The 14,794-nt window shown below is 43.5% G+C and overlaps 1 protein-coding gene across 8 annotated transcripts in view; it reads left to right on the forward strand.

The window, feature by feature from the left end:
* LOC135539574 (ral GTPase-activating protein subunit beta-like) overlaps window positions 1-14,794 on the forward strand; it is an 82,440-nt gene that overhangs the window by 57,009 nt on the left and 10,637 nt on the right. For 3 of the 8 annotated variants that reach the window (XM_064965528.1, XM_064965531.1, XM_064965530.1), the window contains exons 19-26: window positions 1,302-1,489; window positions 1,862-1,965; window positions 2,428-2,583; window positions 3,543-3,752; window positions 4,323-4,481; window positions 6,609-6,777; window positions 7,607-7,729; window positions 8,864-9,000. In XM_064965528.1, coding sequence (XP_064821600.1) covers window positions 1,302-1,489; window positions 1,862-1,965; window positions 2,428-2,583; window positions 3,543-3,752; window positions 4,323-4,481; window positions 6,609-6,777; window positions 7,607-7,729; window positions 8,864-9,000 — 1,246 coding nt within the window. Of the gene's footprint in view, window positions 1-1,301; window positions 1,490-1,861; window positions 1,966-2,427; window positions 2,584-3,542; window positions 3,753-4,322; window positions 4,482-6,608; window positions 6,778-7,606; window positions 7,730-8,299; window positions 8,822-8,863; window positions 9,001-11,283; window positions 14,084-14,794 lie in introns of those variants that run through there. The other 5 variants (XM_064965529.1, XM_064965534.1, XR_010455645.1 and 2 more) reach the window with 4 other exon arrangements.

The raw sequence follows: 14,794 nt of genomic DNA on the forward strand, positions 1-14,794 counted from the left end.
AACCGCACCAGCATTTGGTCTCACAAGGGGTCTGAGGATCTCATCTCTGTACCTAATGGCAGTCAGGCTACATCTGGCGAGCACATGGAGGGCTGTGCGGCCCCCCCATAGAAATGCCACCCCACACCATGACTGACCCACCGCCAAACCGGTCATGCTGGAGGATGTTGCAGGCAGCAGAACGTTCTCCACAGCGTCTCCAGACTCTGTCACATGTGCTCAGTGTGAACCTGCTTTCATCTGTGAAGAGCACAGGGCTCCAGTGGCGAATTTGCCAATCTTGGTGTTCTCTGTCAAATGCCAAACGTCCTGCACGGTCTTGGGCTGTAAGCACAACCCCCACCTGTGGACGTCGGGCCCTCATACCACCCTCATGGAGTCTGTTTCTGACCGTTTGAGCAGACACATGCACATTTGTGGCCTGCTGGAGGTCATTTTGCAGGGCTCTGGCAGTGCTCCTCCTGCTCCTCCTTGCACAAAGGCGGAAGTAGTGGTCCTGCTGCTGAGTTGTTGCTACGGCCTCCTCCACGTCTCCTGATGTACTGGCCTGTCTCCTAGTAGCGCCTCCATGCTCTGGACACTACGCTGACAGACACAGCAAACCTTCTTGCCACAGCTCACATTGATGTGCCATCCTGGATGAGCTGTACTACCTGAGCCACTTATGTGGGTTGTAGACTCCGTCTCATGCTACCACTAGAGTGAAAGCACTGCCAGCATTCAAAAGTGACCAAAACATCAGCCAGGAAGCATAGGAACTGAGAAGTGGTCTGTGGTCACCACCTGCAGAACCACTCCTTTATTGGGGGTGTCTTGCTAATTGCCTATAGTTTCCACCTGTTGTCTATTCCATTTGCACAACAGCATGTGAAATTTATTGTCAATCAGTGTTGCTTCTTAAATGGACAGTTTGATTTCACAGAAGTGTAATTGACTTGGAGTTACATTGTGTTGTTTAAGTGTTCCCTTTTATTTTTTGAGCAGTGTATTTTGGTTTCTGTTTGGGTAAGACAGTTGAACTAAGCTCATGAGGCAATTATAAGTTATATTTATTCAATAATCTTTGGCTATATATTATTAATTTAAAAGTTTAAAAAATGTATGTACCAAATGCATACTGTAGCTTTAAATTCTTTTCAACCATTCATATTTTTTTATTTGACCAAACCTGTATTCTTATCCCCTTAGTTCAGGGTTGCTATTTTTATTCATACTCATACAATTCTGATTTTGGAATGTTTTATAGCGGCGATTCCTGCCTCGTATATATTTTGAATGCACAGCATCTCTGTCCCTGTCAGCATAATGCAGGTCCTGGGGGCATTCCCGTCGCCCAGTGGCCCCGCCTCCCCCTGCAGCCTGCTGAACGAGGACACCTTGATCAAGTACTCCAGGCTGACCTCTACCAGCCGCAAGAACTTCCGCTACTTTGTCCTAGACAACTCTGTCATCCTGGCCATGCTGGAGCAGCCGCTGGGCAACGAACAGAGTCAGTTATGTTATCCCAAATCCACTTCAACAATATATTTTTGACATGTTATTGGCAATCCTTCACGTGTTATCCCAGAACCATTTTGACAGTCGTCATCCGCATGTTATCAGTCATCAACCACATGTTTTCAGTCATCATCCTCATGTTTTATTAACATTTTAAACGTTTAAAAGTGGTTTTGCACTATAAAACGAAAATTGGAGTTTGTCATTGGACATGTCCAATGTCTTCTGTTTTGTGCCTAATGAACACAGCCTTGTTGACCTGATTGCTGTGTGTGTGTGTGTGTGTGTGTGTGTGTGTGTGTGTGTGTGTGTGTGTGTGTGTGTGTGTGTGTGTGTGTGTGTGTGTGTGTGTGTGTGTCAGCAGATCCCTGTCCATCCGTGACCATGTTGATAAGGGGGATGTCTGGGAGACACGCCTGGACCATGCAGCTCTTCCACCAACCCAGGGGTGCCCGTGCCAGCCAGAAGGTAACACACACTTTAGTTAACCCTTTAGATTTGTTATCTTGTTTCCGTACATTTCTATTACTCGCCAGTCACAAGGTAACACACACCGTAGTTTACCCTTTATATGAATTATGTTAGTATGTTTTAGCACATTTCTATTAGTGTCAAAGTTCACATTGATGTCTTATTAACTAGCAACTCCATTGTTAGGAACCAGGTTTTCACATTGCTGTAATGAACAAATGATCTCTAATCTCATTCAATGTTAACTATGATTGCTGGTTCCAGATCTATTTGGGGAAAAATGTCTGCATCAGGGAATTGATATTCATCAGATGCGTTTCGTAGACCTTTAACAATGCTAAATGATCACATGTCAGTCCATATTTCTTGCTGAGTTTTCCCAGTTCCTTTCCCAGGGGTCTGTATCTCATCAGAAGTATCTCCCCCCCCCTTCTCTGTCTCTCTTACTCCTCTCTGTAGCAGGTGTTTATCCCAGAGAGTCGGCCCACTCCCAAAAATGATGTGGGGATCCGGTTGAACGTCAAACACAGACCCTTCCCAGAAGAAGTGGACAAAATTCCATTTGTGAAAGCAGACCTGAGCATTCCGGACCTACACGATATCGTAGATAAGGAGGTAGGCTGGCATTGTTTGTCCATGCTTATATAATGTCTCCATTGCCCTAATGAGAATTGTATTGTAGCGTGGAGGTGGTGTTTGCATAAGCCATTTCCTGTATTTACAAAGTGACTCAAAATAGGAGTGTTTATCTAGAATCAAGTTCCCCCCCTGTTATTTATTATTTAGTAAAAACTGATCTGAGATCAGCACCGCTTTGGCCCCATAGGAGTGATGAGACACCTGAATCCACTTTGCACAACTAGGACAACTAGCTCATTTAATGTTCAACAAAATGTAGGCAATCATTCTCTGTGAACTAGTCCACTTCAATGAACAAGTGTCTGCCTGAAAGAAATTTTAACAAATATTCTCAACTGACAAGCCAAACACTTCATGACACATAGCTACGACACTGATGTACAGTGATCCGGACGCGAGTTGTTCTCACACACAAAACGTGACATGATTCACTAACATCCCCTACCACCAAACCTTTTGCTCTTTATCAGAGCCAGCTGATATTGGTTACTCCTCAGTATTTTCCAGTTTGACTATGACCGTGGGAGCGAAAAGGTGTTGGGATTGGGTGCGCACTGTATTGATTTTGTGAGTTTATTGGGTGTTTTAAGAAGGTTTGTCTGCGTTGATGGTTCATTCATGTCAGGTGAGTGGTTGTGGGTGTTTGATGTTTTGTGAGGTGCTTTGAGGAGGGGATTGTCTGTGTATGGGTGCATTTCGGTGGATGTATGCAATGACACTGCACTCTTTTTTTTGGGTATCTACAATAATGACTACTATTTGTCATTACTACTATAAGATGAAGATCAGAATGAGCAACAGCCATAGGATCCTCTCCCATTGACCTTTGGCACAGATCTAGGACCATCTATAACCATTTTTAGATGGTGAAAAATGTCAAACTGACCTTGGTATCGCCCCTTGACACTTATCCATCATCCATTCCTCACTCTCAGCTGGAGATGCAGCACGACAAGCTGCGAGGTGTGATGGCCAAGCAGATCGAGTACGAGACGATGCTGGAGCACGGCAGTGAGGAGCGCTGGAGCAGCAAGAGCTTCCCAGACGTGCTAACGGACTGCAAGCCCCCGACTCCCTCGCAGGAGTTCCAGACGGCCCGCCTCTTCCTGTCGCACTTTGGCTTCCTGTCACTGGAGGCACTCAAGGTACTGGGGAAAGAGATGGGAGGAGGGGGAGAGGAGAGGTTTGAAAACAGCCTATGTGGCATCGATATGAGTCAAACAGTTATTCTAGTGGCAAAATTGACTGCAATGTGTAAATATGATCATTCTGGTCATAAAGCCAGTCTCATCTAAAACTGATTTTGGAAAGTCCATGCTCCACAACAGGTACACGAAGGCTGGGTTTTGATTTGACGATGTCCATCTGCCCACTAGCATGGGGTGAACAGCTGCGGTGATTGCTCTCTATCCAATAGCATAGACAGTGTGACAGACCTGCTTAGGAGCGCCAACTGTTTACATAATACAACACGTCGCGCAATACTGCACCAAACACCTTAGTTAGATGAACATTTGCGTAACTGAAACATCCTCTGTAAAAACGTTGAAATTAATTACAGATTCTCACCAAACAGGTGGAGGGCTAGCCAAAAATGGTACACATATCTGGTGGCAGCAATGTTACGGCAGCAATATTAAGCAGCCAAGAAAAGCCTATTGTATAGCTTGATGAACCAGCCAATGACATTTAACTTGATGTTTCCTGCCTTCCAGGAGCCCGGCAACAGTCGCCTACCTCCCCACCTGATTGCACTGGACTCTGGGTTGCCGGGCTTCTTTGACGACATGAGCTACCTGGACCTGCTGCCCTGCCGGCCCTGCGACACAGTCTTCCTCTTCTACATGAAGGCCGGCCAGAAGAGCAGCCAGGAGGTGAGAGGTTAAAGAGGAGGGTGTCAACAGGGTTGTGTTCAGTAGGAACGAACAGAAGGAAAAAGGTCAAACTGGTTTTCCATTGTTAAAACTTTTAAACCTTTTGCTACCGTGTGCCCTTAATGAACACGGCCCAAGAGTTACGGACCAGTGCTAAAGTCTCTATTTAACTATTTGCATGCCCTGATATTAGTCTACTTTCTCTGAAAATCCTTCTAGACGGTCACGCTAAACTATTCTAAAATGTTTGGAGAGAAAAAAACAGTTGCCAGAGTCTGGTCTATTGGTGGATCTGCAGACTCCCTCTCTCATTTCGAACCTATTTGTTAATAAAACTAGCAAAATACAACTGCAATTTTGACCAAAAACTTTTACAATCTAAAACCATTTACAGACAATGAAATATTTCATGTTCACGTCTCTGTTAATGGACTGTCTGTCCCTGTGTCCCATGCATAGATTTAGTTAGAGGACTCATCTTTGTACCTGCCCCATTATGGCTTCTGTGAGAGCACAGGCCGCGCCATTGAGTCTTATCTCCATTTTAAAGTAGTATATTTTCTTATTATTTTTTTGTTTGAAAAAAGTTGTGAAGCTAATATTTGTGCTAATTGTCCTGAACAAAAATCTTGTAATTCATTCATTATGGCCACTAGATGGCGGTGATATAGTTTCATGCCATTTGTGACTCACGACCTGGATTCTGTCTTTTGTAGCAAAATTAGAATTTCTGTTTTTTACATTGGATAAAAGCTGAGACTCAGAACTACAAAATGGTATATCATACACTGTATTTTAGGAACAATGGGAAAGTGATTCTGCTTTGAAAGTTTCTGAACTTGTAAACTCACTTTTGAGAAAATTGTATTTTAGTGTTTTGGTGAGAGAGCTCTTCTTTGTCTCCACCCATTCAGTATCGTTCACACCCTCTTAAGCTTTTGCCCCACCCATCTCGCTTTGTTCTCGAAGCGCTCAGAGCGCACACGTGAAGCTCTGGCCGATGATTTGTTTACCACTGGATAACATGAAAACAGCCTAACCAGCTCTGTTGGCAACAATTTCATTATGCTTTTCTGCCGACTTTACTGACACCGGCCGTATTCAACGGGTGTTGTACACTTTAGCTTAAGACATGTAGCTAGCTAGCTACCTAGGTAAAAGATTAACCAAGCTAGGTAAACAACATGTAAGATCACACACATTACATCACGTTAGCTAACGAGCCAGCCACTTAAAGTTAGCTAGGGAGCCAGCCAGCTAACGCTAGCTAACAGTACACGTTAGCTCAAGACATGTAGCTTGGTAAACAACATGTAATATCACACATCACGAGCCGGCAAGCTAACGTTAGCTAGTTAAACAACAATGAATAATAACAACATAAGCATATTAAACAAAATACTTTGTAAAAGTGAAAAACGTGTAATATCTGAAAATGTAGCTAGCTAGACTATCTTACATCATCACGCATGATGGTCACGAATCCATGCCAAAAATGCCCTTTGTTTGAAGACGTAATCCAGAAACAGGTGTTTTCTTTAGCTATCATACTCTAATTCCAAAACTCGATCCTCCAGAAAGTGGAGAGCAACACTTATGCAGCTACATTTAAAAAAAAAATCCACATTTGACAGGATTACCAACACAGACTGAACTCAAATAGACTCCTCTCTCGGCATGTCCAGCCCACTCATTATCTCAGCCAATCATGGCTAATGGGAAGGTTGGTGACTTTTTCTGTGGTTTACCAGCAAGGCTCGTAATTTAACAATTGTTTTCATATTTACAAATATTTACAGCATACAATTTTGTTATTGAGGGACATGAAAGTTCACATGTTTAAGAGGCATTTCTGCCCAAAAAAACGCATTTAGATTTTTTTTAAATTAAACGTTCAAATGGTGCTCATGTGAAGTCGTGACTTGCGACCTACGCCTAGTTTCCTAAAACGGGTCACATTTACAAACCATAGCAACCAATTTGTATAAGACCATGCTCTAATCATTGGCTGATCACTCCCAACCCATAGGAAAATCTGCCCTGTTGATGCTCTCAATGGCAATGTCCATGCAAAAATGGGTTATATCCATGATGAGGCCTCTAACTAACTCTATGGTCCAATGCCAGATCCTGAGAAATGTGGAGTCGAGCGCCAACGTGCAGCATCACTTTCTGGAGTTCCTGATGTCGCTGGGCTGGCCCGTGGAGGTGGGGCAGCACCCAGGCTGGACAGGCAGCGTCTACACTAGCTGGTCCATCAACAACCACAACAACAATGGAGACAGCATCCAACCAGGTGAGGGAGGGAGGGAGCGTTATCATGCCAACCTGAGAATATACAGTACCAGTCAAAGGTTTGGACACTTACGCATTCAAGAGTTTTTCTTTATATTTACTATTTTCAAAAATATATATATATAATAGTGAGACAAAACTATGAAATAACACATTCCAGGTTCCTTGCCTGGAACTCGAGTTGTTACGGGGCAAGCTTGCAGTACTCAAAATGGCGCTGCACATCTTCCAGTAAACAGTTGCTTGCAAACGATGGATTTTGTTGCTAATTGAAGTAAGGCAGTAATGCCACCCCTATTCTGACGCATTTCCTGCCTTAGAGCATAAATACTTGTTTAGGTTCCACCTCCAGGCTCCTTATACAGTACTGGTCAAATGTTTGGACACTTTTCCCTACATTGTAGAATAATGAAAAACTATGAAATAACACCTATGGAATCCATGTAATCACCAAAAAAGTGGTAAACAAATCAAAATTCTATTTTATATTTGAGATTCTTCAAAGTCGTCACCCTTTGCCTTGATGACAGCTTTGCACACTCTTGGCATTCTCTCAACCAGCTTCTTGACATTCTTGATGCAGTCAAGACGGGCACAACCAGATGTTATGGCCGCAACCAGTTTGCCTAACGAGCGCAAGTATGGCGCCCTGCTGCTCAAGCTGAGCAGCACCCTCTCTGCCATGTCGCACAGCAAACAATATTTATTTTTCGCACACGTGTATTTCGACTGTCGGGATATCCGGAAAAATGTAATGATATTATTTGAATAGTGAAAATATTTTAAATGCCCAAACCTAGTAGTAAGGGAGTTCCTTTCTGTCCCCACAGATGATACTATCACCCTGGGAGACACGGGCGGGGGCGTGTTCAATGGAGAGAAGCGGGTGCTGTACTATGCCGACGCCCTGACTGAGATCGCCTTTGTCGTTCCCTCGCTCACAGACTCCTCCGGTGGGCCTCATCCCTTTCTCCCATCTTCCTCTATTACTTTCCCTCCTGTACTCCTCATCCATCATCACATCTTATTTTCTCTCCTCTACTCTTCATCTGGATTTTGTTGTTTGGGGGGGGAGATCAGCTATGAAACTAGCAGACAGATTAGTCTATAAAATAACATTACCTGCATCATTTTTTTCTTCTTTTTTACCCCTACCACCCCATCCCCTGGTTGGAGGACCTGGTGGAAAACATTCCAATTCAATATATATATATACACATGTAGCCTTCTATTTCTACTGAACTCCCAAGTGCATCGCCAAATCAACCAATCCCTCTAATCTTAATTCCGTCCCTCAGATGTCCACAGACTAACCCATCTTTCCCAGTATTGCCATTTCACTATTTCCTTTTGCAATACATCCTTCTATATTACTGTGGTGTCTTACGAGGGTCTTGAACCTCTTCATTTGTACTATTTCTATTGAGTTTGCCCTAAAAAGTAAATACTTTACAGATGAATATAATCATATTTCACATTGATTGATTGTGGTTTTTCAGATCTCCTAACAGTACTGTTTGTAGGTCCATCTGAACACAGACATTATGACTCAACAACCACTCTGGACCTGACTCCCAAAGCGAGCTACTGAAGGACAGTACCAAAAGAGATGATCTATTGATTCTGTTTCTTCATTGCAGAGTCTGCACAGGGCTGACTTTTTAATCCCCCATGTTTTGAGTGTTCTTTTTGTGGGGAGAATTTTACATAAGTTGAAATTAGTTTGATTTTCTCTAATTTGATCAACAATTGTTCTTTTAGAGCTTTATAATTGTATTAGTAAGTCATTGAGCAGTATTCATTAGGCACTAAACAGAAGAAAATGGACTCATCTTGTTTTCTGTTGTAAAACATTTAGCCACATTATGCCGTGACTGATGAAGTTGCGTGGGTTCATCTATGTGTGTGTGTCTCAAATGTCACCCTATTCCCTATATAGTGCACTACTTTTGGCCAAAACCCTGGTTAAAATTAGTGCACTAATGTTATATAGGGGCCCTGGTCAAAAGTAGTGCACTATCTAGGGAATAGGGTGCCGTTTGGGGTGCAAACTGTGTTCTCACTTGTCTTTTATTTTGTTCCTATAGCTGAGTCATCGGAAAGCAGTTTCCCCACAGTGGACTCTGACTCTCAGATGGAACTGCTACCCAACCTGCTGAAACAGTCCAACCTCACACTGGAGCTCTTCCCCAACCACTCTGACAACGTGGCCCCCGTACAGAGGGTAAGACGCACTACAAACCATTATAAGGGACACTTACTTGTTTATTTTTTTTACATTATTATCATGATCTCCAACTATAACAGTGTCTACATGCAGTGTATTCGGAGCCCTTGACTTTTTACACATTTTGTTACGTTAGCCTTATTCTTAAATGGAATAAATGCATTTTTTCCCTCATCAATCTACACACAATACCCCATAATTAAAAAGCAAAAACTGTTAATTTTTTCCCTTATTTACATAAGTATTCAGAACCTTTGCTATGAGACTCAAAATTGAGCTGAGGTGCATCTTGTTTCCATTGTACATCATTGAGATGTTTCTACAACTGGATTGGCATCCACCTGTGGTAAATTCAATTGGTTGGACATGATTTGGAATGGCAAAGACCTGTCTATATAAGTCCCACAGTTGACTATGCATGTCAGAGCAAAAACCAATCCATGACTTCGAAGGAATGGTCCGTAGAGCTCCAAGACAGAATTGTGTTGAGGCACAGATCTGGGGAAGGGTACCAAACAATTTCTACAGCATTGAAGGTCCCTAAGAACACAATGGCCTCCATCATTCTTAAATGGAAGAAGTTTAAAACCACTAAGACTCTTCCTAGAGAAGGGCCTTGGTCAGGGTGGTGCCCAAGAACCCGATGGTCACTCTGAAAGTGCTCCAAAGTTTCTCTGTGGAGATGGGAGAATCTTCCAGAAGGGCAACAAACTCTGCAGCACTCTACCAATCAGGCTTTTATGTTCGAGTGGCTCAACGGAAGCCACTCCTCAGTCAAAGGCAAATGCCAGCCCGCTTGGAGTTTGCCAAAAGGCACCTAAAGGACTCAGACCATGAGAAACAAGATTATCTGGTTTGATGAAACCAAGATTGAACTATTTGGCCTGAATGCCAAGCATCACACCTGGAGGAAACCTAGCACAAGCTCTACAATGAAGCATGGTGGTGGCAGCATCATGCTGTGGGGATGGTTTTCAGCGACAAGGACTGGGAGACTAGTCAGGATCGAGGGAAGGATGAATGGAGCAAAGTACAGAGAGAACCTTGATGAAAATCGGTTCCAGAGTGCTCAGGACCTCAGACTGGGGCGAAGGTTCACCTTCCAACAGGACAACGACCCTAAGCACACAGCCAAGACAATGCAGGAGTGGCTTCAGGACAAGTCTTTGAATGTCCTTGAGTGGCCCAGCCAGAGCCCGGACCTGAACCCGATCGAACATCTCTGGAGAGACCTGCAAATAGCTGTACAGCGACGCTCCCCATCCAACCTGACAGAATCTGCAGAGAAGAATGGGATAAACTCCCCAAATACAGGTTTGCCAAGCTTGTAGCGTCATACCCAAGAAGACCCAAGACTGTAATCGCTGCCAAATGTGTTTCAACAAAGTACTGAGTAAAGGGTCTGAACACTTATGTTAAATGTGTTATTTCCAATTTTCTATATATTTGCATACAATTCTAAAAAATAGTTTTTGCTTTGTCATTATGGGGTATTGTGTGTAGATTGATGAGGGGGAAACAAACAATTGAATACATTTTAGAATAAGGCTGTAACTTAACAAAATGTGGGGGGAAAACGGTGTCTGAATACTTCCCGAATGCACTGTATGTGAAAATATATGTAGGTTAAAAGGTGATGAGGTGCCCCTTAAGTATACAAGTATTATTTTCCTCAGTCAATGCCCAAAGCCCACCTGAACCCTACCCCAGTATTATTTGATTCTAGTCCTGGAGGGCCAAAACAACCCTAACCGTTTCATTCTCACCTTCTGAATAGGGACGCTGTGCCTTTTCCAACTGACAGCTTTTTAGATGGGGTTAATGAATGGTGATAGCCAGGGGTCGAATTATTAAAGTTAACAAAGGATAGGAGCTACAGTAGCGGGGTCCGTTTGGCATAGTGCTGACAGAGGGCTGCCGCGCTTCTAGTCCTTAGGAAACTTTGCATTATTTGTTTTTTTTAATGTATTATTTCTTACATTGTAAGCCCAGAAAATGTTGCGTTATTACACACAGCCGGGAAGAACTCAAGGAACTTCACTGGACTTTATGCAAACTGGAAACCATATATCCTGAGGCATTTATTGTAGCTGGGGATTTTAACAAAGCAAATTTGAGAACAAGGCTACCTGAATTCTATCAGCATATTGACTGTAGTACTCGTGCTGGCAAAACTCTGCATCACTGCTACTCTAACTTCCGCTAATCATCCAAGGCCATCCCCCGCCCTCCTTTTGGCAAATCTGACCACGACTCCATTTTTCTCCTCCCCTCCTATAGGCAGAAACTCAAACAGGATGTACCCGTGTTAAGAACTATTCAACGCTGGTCTGACCAATCGGAATCCACACTTCAAGATTGTTTTGATCACGCGGACTGGGACATGTTCCGGGTAGACTCAGAATAATATCGACTTGTACACTGATTCGGTAAATTAGTTTATAAAGAAGTGCATAGGAGATGTACCCACTATGACTATTAAAACCTACCCTAACCAGAAACCGTGGATAGAAGGCGGCATTTGCGCAAAAGTGACTGCGCGAACCACCGCATTTAACCATGGAAAGGTAACTGGGATTATGGCCGAATACAAACAGTGTAGTTATTCCCTCCGCAAGGAAATCAAACCAGTGAAATGCCAGTACAGGGACAAGGTGGAATCGCAATTCAACGGCTCAGACACAAGATGAATGTGGCAGGGTCTACAGACAATCACTGACAAAACAAAAAAAACAGCCACATCACGGACAAACTAAACACCACCTTATTTGCTCACTTTGAGGATAATACAGTGCCACCGACGCGGCCCGCTACCAAGGACTGTGGGCTCTCCTTCTCCATGATCGACGTGAGTAAGAGATTTAAACATGTTAACTCTTGCAAGGCTGCCGGCCCAGACGGCATCCCTAGCCACGTCCACAGAGCAAGCTCAGACCAGCTGGCTGGTGTGTTTACGGACATATTCAATCTCTCCCTATCCCAGTCTGCTGTCCCCACATGCGTCAAGATGGCCACCATTGTTCCTGTACCCAAGAAGGCAAAGGTAATTGAACTAAATGACTATCGCCCCGTAGCACTCACTTCTGTCATCATGAAGTGCTTTGAGAGGCTAGTCAAGGATCATATCACCTCCACCTTACCTATCACCCTAGACCCACTTCAATTTGCTTTACCACCCCAATAGGTTCACAGACAATGCAATCGCCATAACACTGCACACTGCCCTATCCCATCTGGACAAGAGGAACACCTATGTAAGAGTGCTGTTGACTATAGCTCAACATTCAACACCATAGTACCCTTCAAACTCATCATTAAGCTAGAGGTCCTGGGTCTCAACCCCGCCCTGTGCAATTGGGTCCTGGACTTCCTGGCAGGCCGCCCCCAGGTGGTGAAGGTAGGAAACACCATCTCCACCCCACTGATCCTCAACACTGGGGCCCCACAAGGGTGCATGCTCATTCCGCTCCTGTACTCACTGTTCTACCCATGATTCCGTGGCCATGCATGCCTCCAACTCAATCAAGTTTGCAGTCGACACAACAGTAGTAGGCTTGATTACCAACAACGATGAGACAGCCTACAGGGAGGAGGTGAGGGCACTCTGAGTGTGGTGTCAGCAAAACAACCTCACTCAACGTCAATAAAACAAAGGAGATGATCGTGTACTAAAGGAAACAGCAGAGGGAGCACCCCCCTATCCACATCGACGGGACAGCAGTGGAGAAGGTGGAACATTTTAAGTTCCTCGGCATACATATCACGGACAAACTGAAATGCTCTACCCACACAGACAGTGTGGTGAAGAAGGCGAAACAGCGCCTCTTCAACCTCAGGAGGCTGAAGACATGTCTTGTCACCTGAAACCCTCACAAACTTTTACAGATGCACAATTGAGAGCATCCTGTCGGGCTGCATCACCGCCTGGTATGGCAATTGCACCGCCCACAACCGCAAGGCTCTCCAGAGAGTGGTGCAGTCTGCACAACACATCACCGGGGGCAAACTACCTGCCCTCCAGGACACCTACAGCCTTCACAGGAAGGCCAAAAAGATCATCAAGGACAACAACCACCCGAGCCACTGCCTGTTCACCCCGCTACCATCCAGAAGTTGAGGTCAATACAGGTGCATCAAAGATGGGACCGAGAGACAGAATCTGTTTTTCAGTCTCAAGGCCGTTAGACTGTTAAACAACCATCACTAACACAGAGAGGCTGCTGCCTACATAGACTTGAAATCATTGGCCACTTTAATAAATGGATCACTAGTCACTTTATTAATGCCACTTTAATAATATTTACATATCCTGCATGGCTCATCTCATATGTGTATATACTTTATTTTATACCATCTATTGCATCTTGCCTATGCCGCTTAGTCATTGTTCATCCATATATTTACATGTATATGTGACCCGATTCAGGGAACTAGGCGTATGTCGCAAGTCACAACTTCACTGGAGAGCCTTTTGAATGTAATTTTTTTTAATTTATGAAAATGCGTTTTTTGGCAGAAAGGCCTTCTCGAACATGTGAACTTTCATGTGACTTAATATCAAATGTGTATGTCATCTGTAAATACGAATACAATTGTTAAATTGCAAGCCTAGTTGGTTTAGCCACAGAGAAAGCCTGCAACCTTCCAGCTAGCCTTGATTGGCTGAGATAATGAGTGGACTGGACATGCAGAGAGGTGAGTTTGGATTGGTCTGCAGTGTTGCATCTTGTGTCGATAAAATGAGCTGCTCGTAATGATTAGATACTCCTTTCTACTGCAGTTTTTTTTTTATAAACTTTCGCTGTGGAGAACTGCAAATATTTTGCTACTGCTCTCAGTAACATTTCTGCCCTGAATTTATCAGGCGCTATCAACAAAGGTCAGTGGGAAAAAGTTGTGATGGACTGATTTCTGGACGATGATCGTGCCATGCAATGCTGACTCTCTCTGAAAATAACATGTTTTGAAATCAGCGGAACACAACGGGCCAAACCAGCTGTGCAAACTAAACGGGAACAACACCGGGTGTCTTTTAAAAGGGGTTACAGTCTGCCTTGAACCCTTTCATTCATGTATACAGGTAAGAATCTAGCTATAGCTTCAGAGATTATACATTTCAATTTTTTTCAGAAAGTTGTTTTCATTGCAAGCTAAAGCTTGCTGTTAGCTAGCCAGCTGGAGTTCGATGGCTGGCTTGTTAACTAACATTGAACCTAACATTATTTGGTTAACTTTGGCTTGCTATGCCAATCAGTTTGTATTGCTAGTAACGTTACTCTATGGATTGGTATTACAGTTAATTTTTTTGCTTGCTAACGCCATCGCTCATCCATCTATTTATATGTACATATTCTTATTCATCCCTTTTACATTTGCGTCAATTTGTTTGTATAAGGTAGTTGTTTGTGTGTATTTGTTAGATTACTATTAGATTTTACTGCATAGTCGGAACTAGAAGCACAAGCATTTCGCTACACTCGCATTAACATCTGCATGTGACCAACAAAATTTGATTTGATTTTGAAGACATCAGGTTGCTGTTAGCTAGCTATTGTTAGCTGAGGTTAGGTGGCTGGATTGCTATCTAACATTAGCTTATGTGTATGAGGTGTGTGTAACGTTAGTGATTTCTCAGAATGCCATTTCGCATTGCTAGTTATGGCCTAATGTTAGCTAGCTAACTATCTAACATTGAACCTATTGGTTAACTTTAGCTAACTATGACAATCGGTTTGTATTGCCAGTTAAAGCTTGCTGTTAGCTAGCCAGCTGACGTTAGATGGCATGCTAG

Source organism: Oncorhynchus masou, chromosome 5 (assembly GCF_036934945.1).
Source record: "Oncorhynchus masou masou isolate Uvic2021 chromosome 5, UVic_Omas_1.1, whole genome shotgun sequence".
Classification (NCBI taxonomy): Eukaryota; Metazoa; Chordata; class Actinopteri; order Salmoniformes; family Salmonidae; genus Oncorhynchus; species Oncorhynchus masou.